Genomic DNA, 25760 nt, shown 5'->3' on the forward strand with positions numbered 1-25760 from the left:
CATCCATCCATCCATCCATCCATCCATCCATCCATCCATCCATCCATCCATCCATCCATCCATCCATCCATCCATCCATCCATCCATGCACACACTCACACCTAAGGAGAATTTAGAGAATCCAATTAACCTAACAGTCATGATGTTTTTGTTTTGTTTTTTTGGACTGCACGAGGAAGTCGGAGTACCAAGAGAGAACCCACGCATGCTCAGGGTCAGGGAGAACATGCAAACTCCATGCAGAAAAATCCCAGGCTGGGAATCAAACCCAGAACCTTCTTGCTGCAAGGAAGCCATTTAAGAATCTTTTGTAAGAGTTGAAAATCTAAGTTCACAAACACTTTTCAGTTATTATTCAATCAAGAGTGGGCAGTGAGTTTATTTTATAGATGTGCAACACATAAAAACACATTACAAAAGGCTTTCAGCTGTAATTACACTTACATGTTCTTCTAAAATGTATTTGCTTCAGGATATTTGAAGGTAAAAAAAAAATACTATACAAAATATTAAAACTTTTTAACATTTGATTTTTTAACATGTGATGATTTTTCTCAAAGCTTCATGCACAACGTTGTACTGTTTTTTTTCCTGTTAAACATTAATTGATATTTAGATATTTTTATTATTACATTATTTCTTTTTTTATCACTTCTTTCGCGTTTATAACTGATATTGACCGGATGATGGCGACAAAGAGTGGCAAGTATTTATAACGCTATTAAATAAGCTGCTCAGATGTTTCTTTTTTTTTATTTTTATAAAAACATGTCAATTGATGGGAAATCTGCAAACATGCAGCACAGACTGTAATTTGACCATTGTTATTATGTTAATCATATGCCTTTTGATGGCAGATCTAGATAATTTGTTATATATAATTATTAAATTAGGGCTTAATGCATATATGTAATCACGAAAGAAGTAAGAAAATCAGCTTAATCGTGAAGTACGTAGCTTTTCACGATTTATCAAAACATTTCTTTGCATATCAATATGCATATCCCTGTAATTCCCTGTAGTCCGCTTCCTTTTTTTTTGCGCATTTACGCAAAAAACCGCAAGCTTTCAGCTTTATTTTCCAAATAGTGTTACTTAGAGTCCTTATGATGAACCATACTTTTAATCCGTTAAAAGCATTCTTACGCAGCGCCCTAAATGAGCTCCACAAGTGGTGGATCTCACAGGGAAAGAAGCAGCATAACTGCGCGTCACAGCAACTAATGGCAGCTGAGCCTTCCTAATGGGGAGGGGGGTTTAATAAATTATGCTAATAAGTCATGGCAGGTGGGAGGTGGTTTGTTGCCTTAATGAGAGTGGGAGATGTCTCTCCAACTTGCGCACTGCCTCCCATTCCCTCTCAGCGCGTCTCTCCTTTAAGGTTACCGTGCGTAATAAGAGCTTCCCTCCCCAGCAGGCTACTGTGCAACAAGTTTGCAGGAGCTCCACTCATCTATCCTACCCTGTCACCAGAAAGTACGTGAACGCATCGTCGCAGTGTCTCTCTCTCCCTGTGTCAGACGCGCGCACCCATTCAGAGCAGCAGCGTGCCATCCCTTTCGTGACTCCGCACCAGATGCGCTTTATCGCGCAGTTGAATTCTGTGGATCGAGGAAAGAAGAGGAGCATTTAGTTCGTGGAGATAAATTTTTATTAAGAGGGAGAAGGAAAAAATGGAGAAAGAGGTGAAGCGACAGTATCGCTCCGCAGCTCTGCACATCATCTCGTCTTTATGTTCAGTGGCATCCATCGCTTTCTGCGTCCATCTGAGCATCAGCGCGGCGGACGTCAGGAGTCGAGTTGTTGGTTTGGAGAGCGGGGCTGCGGAGCGCACCTTCATCCAGGTCCGCGGATACTCCATGGAGGATTTCAATTCTCTGGTGCAGCAGAGAGTGGATGAGCTGCTCTCTCAGGTAAACCTCACTTTGCACTTTTTTTTTTTTTTTTTGCTGCCTGTATGATTCCGTCTCACTTTTGCATGCAGATAAATAAAAGTGACATTCTTGTGCAATTTTAGCGCTCTTATGAGAATTTCGTCAAGATAAGGACTGCAAGACAAGCCACAGCTGACTGCAATTGCCCCCCAGGTAATGACAATTCAACTTTTTCATTGTCTGTAGAGTTTGCCATATACTGTATGCTGACTATGCGGGTGCTTTGGGTCCCAATAGAACTTGAATACACACACAGGGGTCCAAATATATATATATTGCATTCTCAAAGCAGAGACTAACCCACTATAGGCCTAGTGGGTTAGAGCAGTGTAATCCTGCCTCTGAGAAGGTTCTAAGTACCTGGTTCGATCCCCACAGCCTGCACTCCAACTCCTTAACCCCACACTGCTCCCTGGGCGCCGCACAGTGGCAACCTCAGCATCCCCATGGGTATGGGTCAAATGCAGAGGTAAATTTCTCCAGTGAGGGATCAAAAAAGTTAAATTGTCATTAATAGTATCTCTTATGATTTTGGAAGCCATGCTATCTGCTGGCATTGGTCCACTGACTTTCATCAAGTCCACGAGAGCAGGAGTCCAATAAGAAGCACTTCATGCTCCCCACTGCTGATATATTACTGCTTTACAGGGTTCTTAAACCGGTTCCAGAAAGGGCCGTGTGGCTGCAGGTTTTCTTTTCAACCAAGCAATTGCACACCAGACTCCATTCATCTCATCAAGTCATCATGTTCAGCTTGCACTCACATACACTGAAATAAGAACAAATACACGGTTTACTGATGATGATACGATTGTTCTTTATTGGAAACCTAACTCACCTAAGCTCCAACCCCACAGAGAATTTTTGGAGTGTTTTAAAGCAGAAGATGAGTGACACAAGCTCAAAACAATGCAGTTTAACATTGCAGCAGAGCCACAGGCCTAGTGCCTCCATGTGATGCCGTATTGATGAAGTATGCTATGCAAAGGAAACACGGTAAAACTGGAGTGTGGCTTACATGAACATGCTTTTCAGCAGTCAGATCTTCCTGTCAAAAAACCCATTTTCATTTATCTCAAATAAGATTTTCTGTGAAACTAAATTTTCTAGCTGTAAGCAAAAGTCATACAATAACTTAAAGAAGCAACTGTATTACTCTGTATGTGATAATTATATATGGTATGTGAGTTTCTTTTTTATTTAAACACCATGATAAACAAACTTTTTTATTATATTGTTATTTATTGAGATTATTGTATAGTTTGAAGACATTTAATACCTGAAAGATAATTAACCGAGCTCTCTGTCCCAGTTATTTGGGCAGTGCTGTGATAGTCAGCAACACTGTGTCCTGCACCCATGTTTACTCAATGCTGTTAATTAAAAAAAAAATATCTGATGCGGTATTAAAAGTACAAAAAGGGGTTTAAGAGTGCTGCAGTGGGTGGTGGGCTTAATTGAAGATGAACCCCTTACAGTAGATGTAATCCTGCCAAAGGCCTTGTCCAGGCTTGGTCTGACCCAGCTGATTTGAGTGAGCTGCAGGAATGAATGAGATTCTGACTTGAACATTTTGAGGATGTCTGGTTGTGTAACAGCTGAGCGGCCTGAGGTGCCCTGGGGCAGACCTGCCCGGAGCTCAGCTGTGGCTCTCACTGGTGATTTAACCTCTGAAGCTCTTGTCCACTTGACATACACAAATACAAAATTCATATAAAATAGAAAATAAATACAACTTGAAATACACATTATCCACCAGTAGATGGAAACATTTATTCCTGCAGTGCTTTAGGGGCCTGAAGCCAAGGGTTCTACAGTCTTCATCACCTACAATGTAGTTCTTGTGAAAAATCTCAGGACTTCAATGAGATGAGTAGCTCTATAACACATTTATTTTTATTGTTAAATGTAAAGTGCGTATATTTCTGTTAGGATTGGCAAATATAGAAATTTCACTAATGAGCTGAAGAGTGAGATATGATGAAAAAATAAATTCACCTTGTTTGAACCCGATTAATGTAAAAGAAAAAAAAAAGCCGCTGGAAAGCATAAAGCCAGTATTTCAGTTCATTGGCTTTAAGATGGAAGCAAAACCATGTTAGTTTCCTGGGATTTGATAGGAAAAGAATAGCTTAAATGTTTGGTTTTCAGCTTCCACTGTTTTTGCAAGTACAGCAAAAAAAATAAATAAAAAATCTTCAGAAAATCCTCAGTTCCATTAGATGTGGATGAAAAGAGGGCCAGGAAGTCAGAATAAAGCATCCACCATGCCTTTGTAAAGCTGTGTCACTCCACAGCGCTCTGCTGATGTGCTTTCCAGGAACTGTATGCTCCTTTCCTGCCAGTCTGCTAAACTACTTACTGGACCTCGTGCTGCAGGTAGTTTTCAAAGTCAAGCAACTTTTTAAAAAAATGGAGCATGAGCCATCGGTCTCTTTATCATTATCTCAGGAGTGTTGTACTGACATCAATTAGCATGGTTCTTTGGCCACATTTTGGTCTCAGCAAAAGCTTTAATGTATTCCAATTGGATTTTTTATGAGACGGTTTAACAAAGAGCCGATAACCCTTCCTTCCTTCCTTCCTTCCTTCCTTCCTTCCTTCCTTCCTTCCTTCCTTCCTTCAGAACTGTACTTTATTGGCTGATAAACTAAAATGTTGATTTTTTCTTGGGTTTAGCAGCTGTCGTCAGCGCTGCAGGACTTTGTTGTACATTGAGAAGTTATAATTACACATGCCTGCCTCTCCTTCTATCTTTGTAATCGATAGACATACATATCCAGTTAGATATATATTCATTGTGTTCAGCCTTAGCTAAGTAGGAAAAACAGGAATTGGCAAAGTGATAATCCTAAATGAATGAGTTCTCCAGCTTTACCCAGTGTTTTTTATCGACAGCAAGTGAGTCATCTGCTGAGTGGGCATGCCTGAATTAATGAGCCTAAAGTACTGGAAGGATTAACATTAATGAGACCCATCACAATCACGCCACTTTCTGCACTTCGTCATACATCTGTTCTTTATTTTCCTCGGAGCACATCCCTGCAAAGAGCAGAGATGAAACCATGAAACCAATCAAATTGAAATGAAGTGTGACGATTCTAAAACAGAGGCAGTCAACAGCTGACGACATGTCACGCATCTTCCTAGGGTGCACCTCCAGTGCAGGAACCTTTGCTAAGAAGCAAGGTAGATTTTTTAAGCTCCTCCCTAAAAAAAATGGAGGGATAATTAATGTTAGCCTCAGTCATCACAGACTTTGGGTTTCTTTAAATATATTAAACGTTTATTATACTTAATTCTTTGGAGTTTTGGTGGGACATCCATATAAAAATATGGTTTAATCACAGAAAATCCCAGATTTTTTTTAACCTTTTCAGAGCTTTTTCAATAGGCAGATTTACTGCAAGTTGTGGTGTTTAAGAACATCATATTTCCACAAAATGTTACTATTTTTTAATTCTGTCTAAGACCAACTGGAACCTCACTACCATTTGAGTAAAGATTAAGGGTTCAGAGTAATGAAACTCAGTAGGTTTGAAGATCAAGGTAACAATTTTGAAACACACCTTTTAGTTTTTTTGTTGTTTTAATCAAACCGTTCAACCCTTTTTTTAAGTTAAAGGTATTGTGGAGGATTTTCGCCAATTTTCTAAGAGACCTGCCCTTTCCACTTAAAAAAAAAAAATTGCTCATGCACATCCCTGTACCTGCTCCCGAGAGGGAACGCCTATTAAATGTGTGGGAGAGCACGCACAAGCCTATTTCTCCTGGTGCACGCTATGTTTTAAAGTTGTTGTTCTCATAGCTCACACAAGCTTACTGTGTCTGAAAGTCCACCCTAACCCCTAAATCCTTTAATCACTATATAGAGCAGGGACTATATAGTGTTTTTTTTTTTGTTGTTGTTGTTTTTTTTAGCAAAATCATTTAACTTACCGTTCGAAAAGAAGATCACTACTTTTTGCTCCCCCGTAGGTCTCTTAACTCCTCCTCCACTGTGCTGTGCCTGCACCGTCTTTGTTATTAGTACCTGACAGCGGGCCGCTGAGACAGAAAATCCCATAATGCCTTGCGAGGAGAGCTCTCCGCACATAACTGCCTCTTCTGATGCATTTCTGTTCTTCTAATACACTTCATAGACACCTTTTCTCTTATCACCCTGGGCCATTTTCAAAGGAACGTGGTGAGAAAGGCTTGCTTCAATGACTGGCTGAAACCGTAGCTCACCACACATATGCCTGAATTGCACATACGCAAAAAAAGATAATGGGGCAAGCATGTATGATGGCCTTACATAAAGATATCACCAGAATGATAGACAATTAAGAGGATCAATTATTTAGATGATCCACACAGAAATAAAAGATCGTCCTCTATACTTTTAACATTTAGACCCTGCTTCTTTATTTTTTTTTGCAACTTAAAGCATACTCCTTGCCAGCTGAATGCTTTTTTTCTTTTCACTTTTCAAACGAATAGCTTTACACTCCATGACTTTTGAATAGGTTCACTCGATTTTCCTCTTCTCTGTTTAAGAGACAGCCTATGGCTCAGATGTGGCTCTTTTTTTCCTTCTATGTGAGGACAATAATATGCTTTCACAGCCCTCACTTTATTAATGTCATAGAAGATGGAGTGCTTGAATAGGCAGTGCAATGGGCCATAGCTTGAGGTTTTTTCATGCTTCTAAAAAAAAGAAAAAATTTGAGTATGTTTTATATCAGAAAATCAGTCTTGAACCTTACATATTTCATATATGTTGATATTCTACTTTTCAAAAAGGAAGTTTTATCATGCTGGTGTCACCTACGTGTTACAGTGTCAGGTACTGTTTAGTTATCGGCTACAAAATGACTAAAAGCATTTTGGGTTTGTAGATGTGAAGGCTACATGGTGTTTTGCTTGTAAGTGCTCTTACTGCCACCTGCACAGGTCATTATTCTTTTTTGGGTCCCGTCTTTCTCTTTCATGTTTTATAGCTACGGTACATGGAAAATTACAGCTCCCAGATGCCACAAAAAAGGAAGCTTATTTTCATCCTCAGATACTGTAATCCTGCTCATGAGGTCAAGTCTACCTTATGCTGCAACAGAATTCTTACCAAAAAAAGAATTTAAGAACCAAGTACATTGAATGATAAGTGTCTGTTTAATCCCCATCACTTTTTTGACAAGCTGTGGTGCTTAAAATATCTCAATATATTGACAGTAATTCTTTTTCACCATTGGATCTTTAAGAGATCTAAAAACAAGCATTGAAATGAAAAAAAAACTGTATGCACTACAGTTTAATTTACCTCTATTCCAGTCATGTTCATCTATATTTCCCATTTTAATCTATTAAACAAAGTTGCCATTTCACTTTCACTTATATTCTTTCATTTATGAGTTCTGTTAGAATCCGCCTTTTCCAATAAGCAATAAAAAACATACTTGGCACTATGTTAGAATAATTGTAATCTACGGATTATGCTACCTCGAATATATACCGTGCCGAGTTCGCACTGAGCTTGGATCAGTTAACCGTGGTGAGCTTGGTTCCTTATCACACTACGCTAATGCGGTCCTCGCCTCCTAGTGGAAATTTGCTGTATTACCGCTCTCTAGAGATAAACAAGCCAACCAACATGGCAGTGCCTGAAACATTCAGGAAGTTATGTTTTGTTATCATTGTAAAACATTTTTTGTTTGCATAGAGTCAGGCAAAAAAGGCAGCCTTTGGTGAATTGACCTGACAGATTCAGCTTTTGGGAGAGGACACAACAAATTATAGTCTCATCAGGGCTAACAGACGCAGGAAAAAACGACATATGTTGGGGTTCATCACACTGCTGAGCAGAATCATTACTGGAAATTGTGTGGCACAGTAGGCAAGCTAGTATTTTCATGAATGTCTGAAATGTCATGATTACGGAGGCTGACTGTAAGGAGATGACGTGGTCTGCTCAAGCATTTTTTGCCACTGAGAACCGAGCCAGAACTGAACCACGCCAAGTCCTACTGTTGAACTAGTACCAGTTTAGCGCGGGTCGATTGTGTCTGGCACGGTGCGGTTCAGTTGTGCATGCCATTTACACTCAACAGTTATCTTGGTTATCATGCTCGAACCGATCTCAGCAAGGTTTCAAAAGGGTAGTGTAAATGGGGCTTCTGTTTACAATCGGACACAGCTGACATTAGCATCCAAATCTACGACAGACACAGATTAAAAGTTCAAAAGGATATAATAGAGACATTTGCTGTTACGACAGTGGCGTTGGATGTAGGAGTTTGCCCTGAAATCGAAAGGTTGACGGTTCAAGCCCCGACTTTCAGTGTCGTTGTGTCCTTGGGCAAGACACTTCACCTGCATTGTCTACTGATGGTGGTCAGAGGGCCCAGTGGCGCCAGTGTACGGCAGCCCCGCTTCTGTCAGTGAGCCCCAGGGCAGCTGTGGCTACAATGTAGATTGACACCATCAGTGTGTGAGTGTGTGTGTGAATGGGTGAATGAATGTAGTGTAAAGCGCTTTGGTCAAGTCTCCTAACTTGAATAAAGGCGCTATATAAGTTCATGCCATTTACCATTTGTAAATACAGCCTTCCTATTTGCTGCTGAAGTCTGCTGAAAACAACCTGAAACATCTTAACAATGTGACCAAAAGAAGTCTTGAGTTCATTTGATTTTACTTTTTAAGACTTAGCCCACATTGCCTACCGATGATGGTCAAAGGGCCCAGTGCACCCCAGTGTAAGCCTCACTTATGATAGTGTGCGCCTGGCCAGCTATGGGCAGCTTGCCACCATCAGTGAGGGAATGACTGAATGTAGTGTCCCCTGACTTGGAAAAGCACCATTTAACAACTTTCATCCCAATGCATATAGAGTAGTTGTTTTAGAGACCTGACAGAGTTAAGGTATCATTCGTTCACTGAACCAAAAAAATAGATTTTTTTCAGTTGTCTTCTGACCTTTACCAGCTGATCTATCAAAGCTGATGTAGGATGTCGTGGAGTTTGTAAAATGAAAGACTTGGAGACACCCAAGGTGCAGGTCTTTGCTACAGTTTTCTAGCAGAAAGAATTTTTTTTTTTTTGTTTCGCACATCTCAACCTGTATTCTGGTATCCAGCCTAATTGATCACAGTTCCATGATAAAACTAGGCTTGAAAGGTCCATTTATAAGAAGTGTTCTCATGCTAAAGTTTGTGTTTTTAACTTTTCTAATAGGAATATGCTACTGCAATTAGATATGTTTTGAGGCATTTTACATAATTGTGGTTATTCCTATAGGTCTTAAAGTATTTATTGGCATTGGCAGACTGTTTCCCTTTTCATTTTTTATTTACCCTGTCCTTATTTCGGGTTCTGCTTTCAGTGCAAAACTTGCTAATGGGACCATCATAAAATGCACAGTCAGCAATCACATGCCCAAATCCCACTACCTTCCTATACATCTCCCCTCCCTCCAATCCTCCTTGCAGCATTTCTAGGTGTTAACGCTTCAAAGAGCTTGGCAGTTAAACATCGGTCAAAATACACTTGAGAGTACAACAACCTACAGCCCGCAGGATTTTTTTTTCTGCTTCATGCTAACTCGCAGTACTGGCTGTCAAGTGCAACAGAAGTGGCAGAGGGGGCTTGGATCAGTTGGATGTTGTGACCTCACTTTTCAAATTAAAATTGTAAGCAGATGCAGCAATGTTTTTGCTAGGTTTTTATCCCTAAACCAGATTTGACATCTCCAAAAGTCACACCGTACAGACAAATAGAAACACTGGGAGCCCAGGCCTTTAGGGTAAAGACATTTTGTTCCTACTTGTATTAAAACTAATTTACACTTCTCCTTTCCACTCCAGAAAATGTGTAATCCAAGTGGGGTTATACAGTTACAATTTAGCCAACCCCCCTCTGATATCTCCACCTTAGTAGGCAACCTGTAATTAATCACTGACAGCTTCTGAATTAAGCCCTCTGTGTGGTTGGGTGCCAGGAGGTACCCTAATAGTCATGTAATTACCAAGTGCTAGGTAAAGCTAAGCAGACTTCCAGGTAGCTGCTGAGGCCAGCTGCTACTGGTTAGGTAAGTCCGGTTTGACTTTCTTTCTGACTAACATAGGCATGAGATGATGTTAAAGGAGCGTGGGAGTCTTCACCTGCATCCAGCTCTGAAAAGCCAATCATGAGTTTGCTTTCTGCTCAAAGGCTTTTAACTTGATCTAATTATGGATCTGATGCACTTCACATTGAGAACATGGCACGTTTTTATACAACTTAACATAAAAATGGACTAAACAAATTATGCAAAATTGGAAAGTGGAAATTAAATCCTGCCACATAGAAACCCAATGAGGTTGAAACATGACAAAATGAGGAAAAAGTTGCAGGGAATACCTCTGCACACTTCTAGAAGCTAAGCATTCTAGACCAACATATCTAATGTATTAATCTAATTTTATATGAGTTTACATAAATTAAAGCAAGACTTTGATGATTATTAGTAGATTGAGTGTTGCAAAAAGCACAGATGGCCTCTTTGTATGCTTGACACTGCATTTTTTATGATATATGATAAGAAATGCCAGCTGGAAATGGACATAAAGCCTGACAGAGTGGCACACTCTTCCTCTTTTTTACTCCACATTAACCTTAAGGGGACACAGTGACTAAAGAGCAGATTACATGAGTTTTATACGGTGGAGGGCGAATGGCTCTTTGCTGCCGATTTCAGCACCACAGGCTTAGAGGATCGGGGCCAAAAACAGAGTGGAGGAAAATCAGAACGCCCCAGCCTAATGGTTTGTCTCGTGTGTCCTTGAACGTTTCCTGGCGTTGAGCCGTAGTCGTCATTTTTTTTGTGCAGAATAAAGCAGGAAGCTCTGGGATTCTGGCTTGGCTGCTCACATGCTTCCTTCTTGGAGGTAAATGAAAAGGTTTCCATCACTGTGACATAGTGGCACACCCAAAATATGAAGAAAATAATATTTTTCATTTACCATTTTCTTCCTTTAGAGCATTGCTTCTGATTGATTTGATGTTGATATTTTTTTATTTTTCATTGAAGATAGTTCACTATAAAAGTCCTGGATGGAACTTGCATGACTCTCAATGATTAATGACTCTACCTTTCTTTACTTTTCAACCTCCATTGTAAAAGCACTGCTGTAGGTCCTCTCTATTTAATGGACCACCATTAAAGAGCAGTGACTTACTGCACTGAAAGATGACATACAAACTCTGTCATAAAGCTATGAGCTCGATTTGAAAGTTACATTAACAGGAGTCTCCTTTGTGACGGTCTAAGTCCCCTTCCCACATACTCATCCCTGCCCCAGTAGATCTAAAAAGACTTTTTTTTTCCTGGGACCCCTCCCTGAACAGGATGTCTTCTGTTAAATAAGACGTTTTTTATTCTCTCTGTATGACATTGCAGGACTTAGCCTCTTTAAGATCCTCACAACATTCCTAAGGTCAAATTGGCTCTTTCAGTTGATTAGATTTTATTTTTGTGAATAAAGAATTTTCCAGTCTTTGATGCCAATTAAAATTATTTCACATTTATGTTGATTATTATTGTTTTGCTGGTTATATTATTGAAAACTTCATGTTTAATTCCCATCTTTGCTGACATGGTTAGATCCCACCCTGATTGCATGTATTGTGGCATAGCATTATTTTTGTAGGCTTCAAACAGAACAATAAACCGGAAAAGTTTTAATTTTGCCAGTATGACCAGTGTCTCCTGTGCCTGCTCTTATCTAATCATCTTATCTTTTTTTCTTTTGATCCATCATTGGTAAGTTGGATCAATTATATTATGGCTGTTGATTATCTGCACGAACAGAATTTCCCATCACATAAAAGTCTAGAAAATGTGACTCACAGTCTTCACATATAGTATTTATATTACTGTGAACTGGACCAAATCTGCTTTTTAATTAACTGACCTCCTGTCTAAAGGATCCGTTCTTCTATTTTTGATGCTTAACACACCAATGCCATGTTAATCCAGAGCAGAACTGGAAGGGTCCAGCGGCTGGTGCGTCAAGGATGCTTCTCTCAGTGAAACCACTCTAGTTGACTATAACAGCTGCGATCAGCTGCGACTGCGTGGCGGGGCTGCACCACGTCACAAATGCGCCTCTTCTTCATCTAGTGCAACTGAGGATAGCCCAAATTTGCCCTTTTGACTAAAAAGGTCCTCACACAGGGTCTTTTTTCTAATACCTGTTTTAGACACTTTTATCACAAATAAAATAGTGGCATAAGAGGGAGTTAGAGAAGTGTCTGATGCAAGATTAAAATTGCTGGCCTCATAAAAATTCACAGGACAAATCCCATCTAACTCTAAAAACTTATAATTCTGTCTGCAAGGCCTTGTCTGTGTCTCATGACCTTCTTTCAGTCAGTCTATTGGCTAATTAATGACTGCTTGACTTGTGATGCCACCACTTGAGGTGTCTGGAGTCTCTCTGTCAGTGCCAGCTCTTATGAGATGGAATCAGTTAAATACCCATAGCTCATCGGCATGCGCACCACATTACATCCAAATCAAACTATTAGTTCTGGATGTTTAACTTGCCAACTGCCTTCGTGTGAGGTTTAACGTTTAGTTGATTGCTTGTTTTTGGTGTTTGGATATCTAAAGAAAAATGTGTTGAGTTGAGTGGGGATTACATAATCTAAGTGGAAACCTAGACAGGTTGGTGCACACCCAATATAATATTGGCAGTATTCACTGTAGAACATTTATTTACAGACAATACAAACATTTATGAGAGCTTCTCAATTTCTGAACCAAGTCCTCTTAGCAAAAACAAGCAGCTTTCACTTTAGGCCATTGAAAGACAGCAGGCATTCAGTTTTTACAGTGGAAAAAAATTATGGAGAAAAGCAGGATTTGCCCAGCAGCTTGAAAGAAGATGTAAACTCCCACAGTCCCTTATGGTGCCACCAAGAAGTTTAACTCAAATAGTACCATGTTGTCCTAACTTTACTATTGGTGCTTGGTGTCTAATGGACCATGCACTGGATTTCCAGGGGGTTCATCAGTGAATGGAACTCTGCTAGAGGACTTGTTGGCATGTTCGCCGTCCCCCCTCCTTGCCAACGCTCAGTGGGGGAACTTACCATTAGCAGGCCTGCTCTTCCTTCTCAAAGCTGTGCTAAATGTGACATGAAATGTGAGTCCGGCTAATATTAAAGGGCAATAAACACACTGTGCAAATATTTGAACCCAACTGCACCTGTGTACTAATTCGGATGCATGGATATACCCTCAAACATTTATAGAAAGCAGTGTGACAAAAGCATGCAGCAATTTGAGTCATCCTTTAATGAATAGCAAATGTTTTCAAGCCGTTCGTTAACTGAATTTTGTAAATCGAGACATGCTGAATGAAACAAGCAATTTGGAGCAATTTTGTTTCCTGTTTTCTTAATATGTGATGTTAAGATATGCGGTATAATCTTTGCTCCAATATTTAGAAATGCTTTTTGATTCACTTGCAATCAATATGAGATGTGCCACAGACACATTTTCTTCAAGCACTGCAGTGCCTTGAATGACATCTTGGCAAATCTAAAATACATTGAAAAGTTCTTTGAAAAATTAAAATATGGCTTTTAATAGACTATTTTCTCCTTCACTTTGTTTTGCTCTGTATCATACCTATTTCAGTTCAGTTTAGGAGTAGACTGCCGTAGGATTGAACAATATGCTGCATATTTATCTTTATCACAATAAGGATCTACAGAATTTATACATCTTCAAGAATTGCTTGGACTATGAAACATATTTACTAAGTTTTTAAATACCATAGATTCCGACTCTATGCCTGTAATATATTTAATAGCACTAGTTTTTTTTACTGGTAGATAAAAAGTCTTATTTTGTTTTTTTTTCTAATACTCTTTTTCCTTGAATGGATAGATAAATAAATATATGCTTGATTAATCCCTAAACAAATAGAAAGTTATAATAGTGGAATATATATTAAAAAGTGTTCAAGGGCAAAATCATAATTTACCAAAAACAGTTTGAATAGGAATTGTGATTTATTAATCTAATAAATTGTAATTGAATATATATTTAAATCCAGGCATTGCTTTTATATTTGGAAACTTTCGTTTTCATTGTTGATTTTATGCATCAATAAATCTCAATACATTTTTAAGATGTCGATGAGATATATTTATGGTGTATTCTCAAACAGTACAATTTCACTATTTATTCATACTAATGTGATAAAGAGAAACGATTTACGGATGTTTGAGAGAGTCATACCTCCCTATGATTACTCCACTCCTGCCTTCAAAGGTTGAAATCTCTGTCTTCTGGCACAAGAGTATTTGTTCAACTGTGTGATGGTGCACATGACTCACCATGTTATCTGTGGACAGGTCATCTCAAGTGAAACTCTAAACCCCATATGATAACACATTTTTACAGTAATGACTCAAGTCCTCAAACAGACATATATGCAAAAAGGGTGAGAAGATGTTTAAAGCATAGAATAGAACTTCATGATTTCCCAATGGAGAATTTCACTTGTGACATTGGCTCTTATAAACAAAATTAGGTTTTTTTGTTTGCTTATTGTGCTGCAATGCGCTGGAAACTGTGGTTGTAGCAATCGATTTATAATCAAAGAAACTATAATAGATTTCTAAATACTTTTCATCATTAATTATATGGTTTCCAAGCTATGGTCCATTAAAAAATGTGATTACAATTTCGAAAATTTCGATTTTTGGGCACCTTATTAGCCATTGCTGGAAGTCTTAAATATAATTTTCATTACATTTTAATTACAATTACAACATCAAATATGCTCACTTAGTATAATTAATGAAAAACTTAAAAGGGTGATTTCTTAAAAAAGTCACATTGATAGCCCAATTCCAAATCTGAGGTGTTACCCTACAGTTTATCAACATTACCATTGAGATTGAGGTTAAATAAAACCTGACAAGGGTCATATAAAATAGTTTTGATCAGAATGCTTGAATATATGCCACAAACTCTTTTAAATATGTGTATTGTTTAATACTTTGTTATAGAATGAGGTGAACTAAAATCATTTGGCTTCATGCCGTTTTTGGTATTCATGCAGTGTAATTTGCTAATGACTCAACCCCACTGAGTTGGGATGTTATTAGCTTGTGAATCAGAGCACTTCATGTATATTTTATGCCACTGATGTATAAACATAAAAAATGTGCTATTGAGAGTCAGTGTTAATAGACATCTTTTGAACATTATGAGAAAACTATCAATACGCATCTCTACATGGTTTCTTTACATTTGCCAGATACAATTGTTGACCATGCCCAACTAAACTTATGCCCTTTTCAAAAGTAAGACATATGTGAATTAATTGCAGATTTTTCCACAGTGGAAGTGGCTAAAATATAAAACAGGGAGAGATGACAAAGAGGGAAAGATACAAACCAAGACAAAAAGAAAAAGAGAAAAATGATGTAAAGTAAGGTATAGCAAAGTGAGGAAGGAAGGAAATAAAGAGGAATGAAAAATACAATCTGGAAATAGCAGTATTTATTCTTATTTTCTTTCCAACTTTATATAAACCAAGCTGCAAAATCGCTGAAGTTTAATTTACATTTTCCCATATTGAATAGGACCACCAGTCTATAGGTTTCAATAAGTCATAATCGCTTATGAAGATGAAATGGCTAGGCATTATATTCAGTATATAGTAACCTGTCTAACTTTTACCAATCATTATGGTGCCCTGGAAATGCTTTGCTGGAATCCAGGTTAATGAGCCACTTCCCTCGAGCCCTGCTGCTATCTCAAGTAGTTTCCTGTCTCATGAGGTCCTGGCGCTGTGGCTATTACTGCAGTCCAAGCTTGACTTCTCAGTCGGAGTCCTGGTATGCATGTTGGCGAGAACAGAAGTGTCATTTCAAACACATTTACCTCCTGCTGTTGTTGATGCTGGTTGAATCAGGTAAAACTTGCACTATCAAAGAAATTCAAAGCATACATACTATAAATGGACCTGAAGTTTCCAATGTTACAACTTTTGAAAAAAGCTGTCTGTGTAAAAAATGGAGGAAAAAAATAAAATCTTAAGTCGTCTAAGTGGAAGTACCACTATTTATGCTAACTTACTTTGCTGCTAGATAACTAACTTTTTTATGTATTGTCTTGCTATCACTCTTATGTTTTTCAATATTTTCTCAAAGGTCAGTTTTATATGTTGAATATAAATGATTTTTATAATTTAAAGCAAAAAAAAGTATTATAATTTAAAGGCTGAACAACACAAGGGGGTCCAAACAGGGACAATTAATAGACAAGCTTAAATTAAAACCCCAGCAGAGTTATAACTCAGCCAAGCAAAGTGTGTGGTCAGGGTTAAAGCAACAATAGGAGTCTTTTCATCTTAGATGAATTACTGTGTGTCAGGCTGACTGATTTGATGTCCTTGTGATCATTCTCACACTGAAAGATTTAAAAAGAACTGTTCCCTTGACCAAAACAAATGACCTTTGGGCTCTCTCCTCCTCTGTTTGTGTTACCAATGTTACTAGAGGTCTGATAGCAAGTTGATAGATTAGAGGATTGAAACAGGACCTGACACCACTGATTTAATGTGACATGGCTTCCCAGTAAGTTTGAGATAGCCTCATTTGTTACACAGAGTAGGTTGATGACCAGATTAGTTTATGTTCTCTGCCTGGTTTCAAATACATGTGTAAAATCAATTTCAAGAATAAAGAGCATTTCATGAACCTAGTGATGCTCAAATTAATGATTGTATTTCAGCTTGAGCATGCATTTTCTGTCAGCTACAGCAGGGCTGCTTTTCCCTTCATGTAACATAATAAATGAGGGGGAAAGTCTTACACATGTGTGGCTTTTAAGTAGGACCCTCCTGGGTAGCATGACTAGATTATGAATTTGTTATTTTTAAAAGCCGTTATTCATTGCAATCCATTAACTCTGGCAATTCCTCCTTCGAGCTGCTTTTGGTGGAGGTCAGCTGTAGGAGCAGACAAAGTATCTGCATTTCTGCAAATGTCATGGCCCAATAACATAAGGGTGTAGGTTTCGTCTAAGACATGGGGGGGCTGGTAGCACAACATCATGGAGTGGAACTCAAGATTTAAACTAAAGAAACATTGATTCTCTGAGGAGTTCAGGCACGCTTGCTTGTGAATGTCATAACCATAAATCTACGCTTTGCCAGCTCCAGACTCAGTTGCAGTTTGAGAAAATGTTGCTTGACTGAAAGATGTTGGTAGAAGCTTAAATGAGCTTTGCCAATCTCTGCTGATATGGGCATTTACAATTACACCTCTGTTGGTTGCTGTGTGATTGTTTTTATAAAAGAAAAAAAAGTAAGCATGAACTTATCTGAACCCTGAGGGATCTGCACCACCTTTTTGGAATTAATTATACCCTCTGAAGTTTTTAATATTCTACCAAGTTGCAAGCCCAATATCCAATTTGTTTAAAGATATTTCATATGACAAACCAACAGGAAGTTTATTGTTACAAATTGGAATAAAAAAATGGAAAGACGAATAAATGTAAACATGCTGCATGCATTTTTATGCAGCCTCCTTTACTCTAATATTCCAAAATGAAATATGGTTTAGCTCTTAGAAATCACCTAGCCAAATGGTAGAGTCTAGTTGTTTGGGAAGGCCTCAACTGAAAGCGCAGGTAGAAACTAAAACCTTACATTGGAAACTCATAGCACCTTACAGAGCATCTATCAGCTAAAAAGGGACAGACTATAGCCTCTTTCCCACTGAAAATAGTGTGTTAACCAGGGTTTTACAGACATTGGTTGGCCGGTTAGCTATCGGCATTTGGCTCCCGTTGACAAAAAAGCTGGGTTTCACCTTCAACTCCCTGCAACTGCATGTCTGGTGACACCCTTCTGCTGAGTTAGTGTTGATGATGTCACCAGTACGACAGAAGTCAGGATAGTAAACAATGGAGAGCAACATGTAAGGAAGCCATGGCGTAGTCAACATGCTTTATTGTTTTGCTCTTTTATCTGTATGAATCCCTCTCACCAGGGCTGCACCATGTTTATTGAATGTAAACAAAGTTGTTTCAGCTTGCTAGATCATATGTGACTGCTGCAGTGTGTTGATGTCCGTACGTTGCGCTCAATCTTATCACGTAAATTAGTGGGTCGACTCAGGTCTGGTTTTCCCTGAGAAAAGAGTTTATCTGAAAAAGATACAGAGGTGAAGTGTCAGAAGCTGTTAAGAGGGCATCTATTAGTTTTGGTTTTAATCAATCTGTTCTCCTTGGTAAAGTGTCAAGAAGAAAACTATAGCTAAAAGAAAGCAGATTATTGTTTGAAATGTAGCACTAGCTATGTAGAGTACATGAAAACATATTAAACAAAATATCAGAGTGAGATCCCACAAATACAAACCTTTTTGTCTTACAGGAAAACAAACACTTTTCAATACCCTGAAAACATCATTCCCATTGTGAAACATGGTGTTGACAACAGTGTTATATGTTCTTCAGCAAGGACATTAAAGCTGTTGAAAGTTGAAAGCAGTATAGATAAAGCTTTATATAGGGAAATACTGACAGAAAACCTGAAAGAGGTGGCTAAGGAATAAAGACTGAGGACGATTTTTCACTGTCCTGCCAGAGAAGAATCTAGACATGAATCCAAAGGAGAAATACTGTGAAACCTGAACATTTTAACAGACACACTTAAGTCAGTAAAACTGATGTTCCTAAAGTTTTGCAATAGGAGGAGAGTCATACCTCAATAGACTTTAATGCAACACATAGTAGTCCTATACATTTTTGAATTAGTACTTTGCGATAACCTTCTTCTCTCGATTATGCACCACCTTTTGCTAGGCCAACACATAAACACCCGAAATATATTCAAGACTGTGGTCTGCACACGAAAAAATGTGAAGTGGTATGAGAAATAAGGCATTGAGATCATTAATGGCTGTGTTTATGTTTAGGTGGTTCAGCAAACCAAATCACAGTGCAGGATAAAGCTTTCTTTAAGAGGTGCTGGCTTGGTCAGTATGCATTTTTGATGGTCAACATTTCAGTCAGCAATCTTTTTTTTTTCGCTGCAGTGGGCATAATGTTGTGGTTGCATGCCTTTGCTGAATAAATAAGTTCTGATGAACTCTGAACAACCTGAGCCACTAGATTTTTATATACAGTGAATAAAGGTCTCGTTTGTGGTTGTATGCTGGCTTGTAAGAACACATATTTAAGGAAGTGCATGGGGTTAGAGGCTAAGATGTTTTGCAAGCTCAAGGGGTTAACACAGAGAGCTTACAGGAGAGGAAAAATGCAGTCCTGTCATATCATTCTCTCAGTTTTCTGACACTCTACCCCAGGTAAACTGGTCCCCTCTGGCCTGTTCTCGGATTAGCCAGTCCTAGCCAAAATCAACACGAGAGACTGAGGCGAAATAGCTTCTCTCATTTGCACCACAGTTGCTAATACCTCACAAGAGCCACAGACTGGCAGCTCGTTTTTACAAATGAAAGGTGTGTGTTCAAACAAATGTCACTTTGACAAATGGAAGCTAACCTGTATTAATTTCTTTGTGGGAGATTTACTGGCTAAAGTCCAACACTACATTTTAGCTCCTTATATTAGTAGAAGGTTATTTAGAAATAATAAACTGTTTTCATAGTATAAATGTGTTTTACAATTTTCCTTCTTTTAATATCTACAGCATACTAGGTATCGAATGACTTTTAAAGATTTACTATTTAATAAATATGACTCATGTTTTTCTATGACAACCTCTGAAACAAAAGTAAGGAGTAAGCAATTCAGAATATTAAAGGTGCCCTTTGTGTGCTGAAAGTGTATTTGCTTCTGTAAACTTGAGTTCAATAATTCGATTTTCTATGGCCTGTTACAATAGTATGCTACTTATCCAGCCATCAAAACTGTTTAAGCTGGGAAACCTGCAGAACCCCAGCTCTGAAGGACTGGAACTGCCTAGTCCTGACTAAGAAGGTGCTGATTTATAAAGAACCTCCTGTCCAAAAACAACCCTTTAGGCTGTATTCATACCTGTCACTTTTGGTCCATTTATACTGTACAGTGTTCATTTCGTGCTTGGGTCTGAACCTGTTGTGCAGTTGCGAATTTAGCCAACTTGATCGAAACCCGTCCAGACTTAATAGCCAGACAAAATACCACTCTGAGGTTAACTAGTCAACTTTGAGACATATTGTGGTTGGGTTTGCTTCTGGTGTGAACATTAAACTGCCTTAATCCGACCCAATTATGTCTCTTTGGGCTGTCATAGCAATGAACGAAATAGCTAAAATCATATCTCAACTACCGTCTGTTGCTTAACAATGCTGCTGCCAGCATGTTGTGGGTCTCTTTCCTGGCCTGAATTATCTGATAGTGTTCCAAAATGTAATAAAAGTAAAAAAAACAACAACAGTAAAAACAGGTCTGTGCTCTGTCTTGCCCTAGTCATTTCTGTGCAATGGGAGCAATAATCACACATGAGATGTTTTGTAAAATTATATATTTTACATGTAAAAACTGAAAAAGCAAACCTCACCCAAAAAAAAAAAAATCCACTCATGAGAGAATTTTGCCCTCTCCCTGATGGACAGGCCTAATGCCTTCTGAAGAAATAATTTATACTAAGAGGGGGCAAAACACCATGGTGGATAAATTTCACTAAGTAGAAAATATAATAAATGTTACAGCGGGATTATACAAATGTAAAAGCTTTTTCAAATCAGCTGCTGGATTTTAGAAATTCAAATTTGTTATTCACTTCTGTCTTCATCCCATGTAGAAATATAAGAAAATGGATATCCATCCAAAGGGCCAATATATAAATTCTAAGTATAATTTCAAAATAAGGCACCAGAAAATATAATAACCTATCTAATATTACATCAAAACAATCTTTTGTGATTGTGAAATTTGAGAATTCAAAAGTGTAACTCTGTGTTCCGATATATCATGCAGCTTTCAACCTACTTAATCACCAATCTACTAATTCTGCTGAGGACAGAACTTATAACACTTAAGGGCTGTGTAAACTCCCACAGCAGTGTGTCGCAGTGAGCTTGTCACAGGTATGACGCTGATTTTTTTGATTTATGCCCAATTTTAAAGTGTGGTCTTGCGCTATGTTATTCCACGCCACAACGCAAGAGGGACAATCGCAAACTAGCTAGAATTGTTGTTGTGGTGGGTGGCACGTGCCAGTTATGGAGGTCATTCAACAACAATGGCGACTGGAGCAACGTGCACTTTGACTGAGATGTGAAGTACAGATTTGGGTACTTCCTCACTTCTTCGCAGACTCGCTCTTCTAGCTGGTCCATCTTCACGAGTCGTTTTCCACAATGGCAGTCATACAAACAAAACAAGCCAGTAGGGTACCAAACAGGAAATACGCATAGTGTAGAGCGGATGTAGCTGTGACCAATCATAGGCTTCCTGTATGTGGCACTGTCTGCGGTCACCTACAATTTTGGGGAGGTGCACCAGAGTGTCTGCAGAAGGAGGGGCATATCTGTGTTAACTGCAACACACACGCAGATGACCTGGTTTCTGAGCATAAACCAGGCTTTATTTCTGCCCGTATCAGTGAGGGAGTATGTTTATTTTTTAACCTGTATTTGTTACTTTGACCCTTTGTCGATTAGATAAAATACACATGTATACTTACAAGTGGACGCAAACTCATTACTGAAGTAGCATTATTTGAAAAATACAACATATAACTTATGAAACAGATTTTACAATTGCACTAAGGCACAGCCACCTCATGATGTCAGAAATAGGTCACGTGCAGTTGCTTCCCAAACCAATGTTTCATTTCCAATAACAAAAGAATTTCCTTGAACACACTTGGTGTGTATTAGTGACACAGAACAGTTTTCTCATCCATTTTTCCTCAGAGGAACTCTCAAATTTTTAAATGTATAGTTGCCTGTGTAAATTCTTGGGTCATAGCAACCATTGACAGGTTTCAAATGAAAGGGAGCCAGACTTCCACTTGGTTTTTTGAAGAAGTTTAGACACCTATCCAGGGCTGTGTCCGAACATCTGCAATAATCCCTTAATCACTCAATCACTATATATAGCGGGGACTATAAATTGGACTTTAAAGTGAACTCAGTTAACTGACCGTTTAGACAGACGATCACTACTTTTTGTTCCCTGTTGGTCACATAACTCCACCTCCCCGCACGGTGCACGTGCCATCTTTATATGTCAATGCCAGAACAAATCCCTTAATGCTTTGCGAAGAGAGCTCTCGCAAAACATGTGAGATATATCTGCTTGTCTAGACCATGGATGATCACTACTTTTCAAGGTGATTTGTGGGAAATTTTGAGCTCACTACTTTTTCATCCACTAGAGACTCATATAAAATGGCGTTACCACTATATAGTGACCTATTCAGGGCTTAGGCGGACGTTTGGTTACAGCCCAGGAGTCTTGCGCCAGAGCAATTTCTATTTGGAGTGCTGATGTATTTAAGCAGCATGGAGGTCCATCCTCCTGCATACAAGTCAGATGCAAATGTATAATAGTTCTAATTAACCCTGTAGCAAAACTGACAACTCTTTAAAGAACACCCTAAAAAAAAATCCATTCCTCTCTCCTTCTGTCTCAACAGTTTTTAGTGTTCTAAGTATGCTGTTTGGCTGTTTTCAACATTTCACTGCATTTATTAATTAGAGGAGAAAGAAAGAAATGCACAAGCAGCAGAGTCATGGACAGAAAGGACGCTGTTTTTTTAATCAGCGCAGTCTGCATGCACTGCTGATACGGTTCCCTCACGAGAGGCTTTACATCAGAGAATCTGTCCTCAAACTAGCTTCAGAAGAAGGATTTTCAGAGGAAATAACCGATAACTACCAGAGCTTTTTGTATTCTCCTTCTAAAAAGAAGGTCTCTATGATGTTTCCAAATAACAATTTGTAGAAATGTCTTCTGAGGCCGCATTAAATGGTTCATGAAAATAGCAACCCCTCAGTGACGACTTAGCCTTCTCTGTATGGCATGCTTTCATTTTGGTATTTATTATGCTTTGACTCAAAGTCCCCAAAACACTGAAGTCTGTTCCCATTCAGATATTGCCTCTCTAGTAAATATAGCAGTACGCAAGGGTAACTTCTAACAGTCAGTGTATATATTTGGATGGTTTGATAATATCACAATTAGATGGGTTATCACAGGCCCTCACAACTTCGATTAAAGATCAGTTTGTCTTAAACATAGGTGTTGCAAAGATGAGTAAGGTCAGGGTTGGCCTGTTATGAATAAATACAGGCCAACCACATATGTCACTTTGGTCTTGTGTCTGTTTAACTGCTCTGTAAGTTAATCCTTGCCAGACATGGGCAATGTGGAGTCAACAAGTCATCTACATGTCATGTATTTGTTCTACCCAGCCACTGAAGCAGGTGAGTCCAATCTTCACCGTGAATTAACCTGTGCAGATTGGACTCACCTGGTTAATTGGCTGGGTAGATTAAATACATGACATGGAGATGACTTGTTGACTCCACATTGCCCATGTCTGATCCTTGCTGAGAAAGTCACACTCATGTAAGACAGACCTTCGCCGTAGTTTTAGGATCACTAAGAACGGAGACCCTTTCAGACTCTCCGCAAACGCTGAGCTGGAGATGAAACAGGGAGGAATGTGGACTGCTGTGTATTTGTGTATTTTTACATCTCTGGTTTTACTGCGGCACCGTACGAGCATTTCAAACTGGTCCTGGTGTAAATAAAGTCTTAGGCCACAGCAGGTGTGGGAAGCAGGGGAGGTCTGAGATTCTGCAGTCCTGTTGGATGCAGTGAAACCGTCCTGGAGAAGTCAATATTTGCCGACGGTATCAAAGCAGGTCCTGTTTTCCTATCAAAAAAAAAAAAAAAACGGGCTCTATAGGCCCAAACTTGTCCACAGTCAAGCAACAGTTGCAGTAGTGTTTGTGGCTTCCCATTGTGGATTAGATATTAATTTTACATATAATTCATGTGCTGCATCTTTTTTTTTCTTTGTATAAATGGTGTAATCATAAAGTTATATACATCTTAGTTAATTATAGGGAAAAGTATTTTTAAACTAAAACTAGTATGGAGGTTCAAGTTTGAAGCCATCACATAAAAGGCAAAAATGACCAAGTCGTTTTTTTCCTTTGTAATAACTTTATCTGACTTTCTGGATGAACCTTATATGGATTGAAGACAGATGATAAATGACTGAGATGAAGGATGGACAGAAAGATGATGAAACAAATGTTTGCATTAAATGTTTGGATGGGTTGATATATGTGATATACTTACATGGATGGATGAATACACCATTTAGGTAATTACACAGGAAATAGACTCAGGATATAAAGAAAGAAAAAACATCCTTTCCACACCTTTTGTTCTTTTTCCATGCTTATCTGGAATATAGTTGAATCAAATTCCAGACTTTCTCAAACTGCAAATAACCCTGAATATCTTTTTTTCTTTACACAGTTTTTTTTTTTAGAGTACAAATGTATAGAGTCTCCATTATAATTCCAATTCTTAAAAATATATGGACTTTTTAATTTGAAAAATCTCATGAGACCAGACTGGGACCATCCCTTCCTGTCTGTTGAACGCGTGGAAAAACACTTACATGTCTTTGCTTTGATTTGCAGTGTGTACAGAGGGGTTTCCGTTGGAGACTCTCATGTGGTCCTGGTTTTTCGGCTCCTGTCTGCACACTGAACCTATCCCCCCACTGGGATTCATGAGAAGACAGTGCCTTGAATTTATCAAAGTGAATTTTTTTTTCTTTAGGTTGCACACCCAAATGTTCCAGTGAGAGGAAAGTCTGTTAACATAGTAAAAGGGATCCAAATTGACTTGTGATGTGCCTCTAGCAAAGAACCTCTGTTAGAGAAGCATTACGCACAAATCAGGAAAAAAAAAAAAAGTTGGAAAGCAAAACAGCACGTAGATAGAGTAGCAAGGGTAAACAGACTCTAAAAGCTAATTATACAATTGTGTGCAAGGTTAGATGAGTCATAAGAGGCGAGTAATTTTAAACACGTGTCGAGATGGTGTTTACCTTACTTTGTACTTGTTAAAAAAAAAAGTATTTCCATTCTCTAACTTTTTCACTTATGTCACATTAATAGCAACAATATATATAGCTGAAATGTTTGTCCATTCTTCTTCGCATAATAACTTGAACTCTTAGATTTGAGGGAAGATGATTTTTATAAGACAGATCCTTGATAGGATTTAGGTCTGTACTTTAATACACGGATATTCCATGAGGCTGAGTATTTTATTGGTATACAGGGTGTAAACTCATGGCCTGGCGAGCCAGATTGACGGACGTCGTTCTTACAGTGTATCAGTTCCGAAAGGAGCTGGTAGAGCCTGTTTTCAGGGCTTGGACCAGAATGGGGTAAAAAACGGGTTTGAGCTAGGGATGCACCGATCCACTTTTTATGGATGTTCCATCGAATCGCAATCCAAGACTTTGGGTATCTTCCAAAACTGACACTTTTCCAAAGTGCAAGTTCTTTTTTCTTTCATGTTATTTTCTTCATATTGCTGCGATGGGTTGAAAAATTAAAACATTTCTATACATGTTTTCGCAAAATCCAATCACTAGATGTGGTTGTGACTTACAGCAAAGATGAGCCTTTTTTAATCAGAATGAAAGACAAGAGAAAATACTGCTAACAAAGGACAAAGTGTTTTCCTTAAGAGGTTTGGGAGTGGCTTTAAAAAAAAGCTGTTTTAATTCAGCTTCAGAAGGACTGTTTCGCCTAGCCTGGGTGCCATTCCGAACTTAGTCCCGCCCACAA

The 25760-nt window shown here is 38.6% G+C and overlaps 1 protein-coding gene across 10 annotated transcripts in view; it reads left to right on the forward strand.

Moving 5' to 3' along the window:
- Positions 1-1349: 1349 nt before the first annotated feature.
- Positions 1350-25760, forward strand: part of col25a1 (collagen, type XXV, alpha 1) — a 226343-nt gene continuing 201932 nt past the window's right edge. For all 10 annotated transcript variants that reach the window (XM_015377305.1, XM_015377306.1, XM_015377303.1 and 7 more), the window contains exons 1-2: positions 1350-1913; positions 2018-2087. In XM_015377305.1, coding sequence (XP_015232791.1) covers positions 1674-1913; positions 2018-2087 — 310 coding nt within the window. In that variant the 5' untranslated portion in view covers positions 1350-1673. The remainder of the gene's footprint in view (positions 1914-2017; positions 2088-25760) is intronic.

The sequence above is a fragment of the Cyprinodon variegatus genome, unplaced genomic scaffold (genome assembly GCF_000732505.1).
Source record: "Cyprinodon variegatus isolate N-32 unplaced genomic scaffold, C_variegatus-1.0 Scaffold151, whole genome shotgun sequence".
NCBI lineage: Eukaryota > Metazoa > Chordata > Actinopteri > Cyprinodontiformes > Cyprinodontidae > Cyprinodon > Cyprinodon variegatus.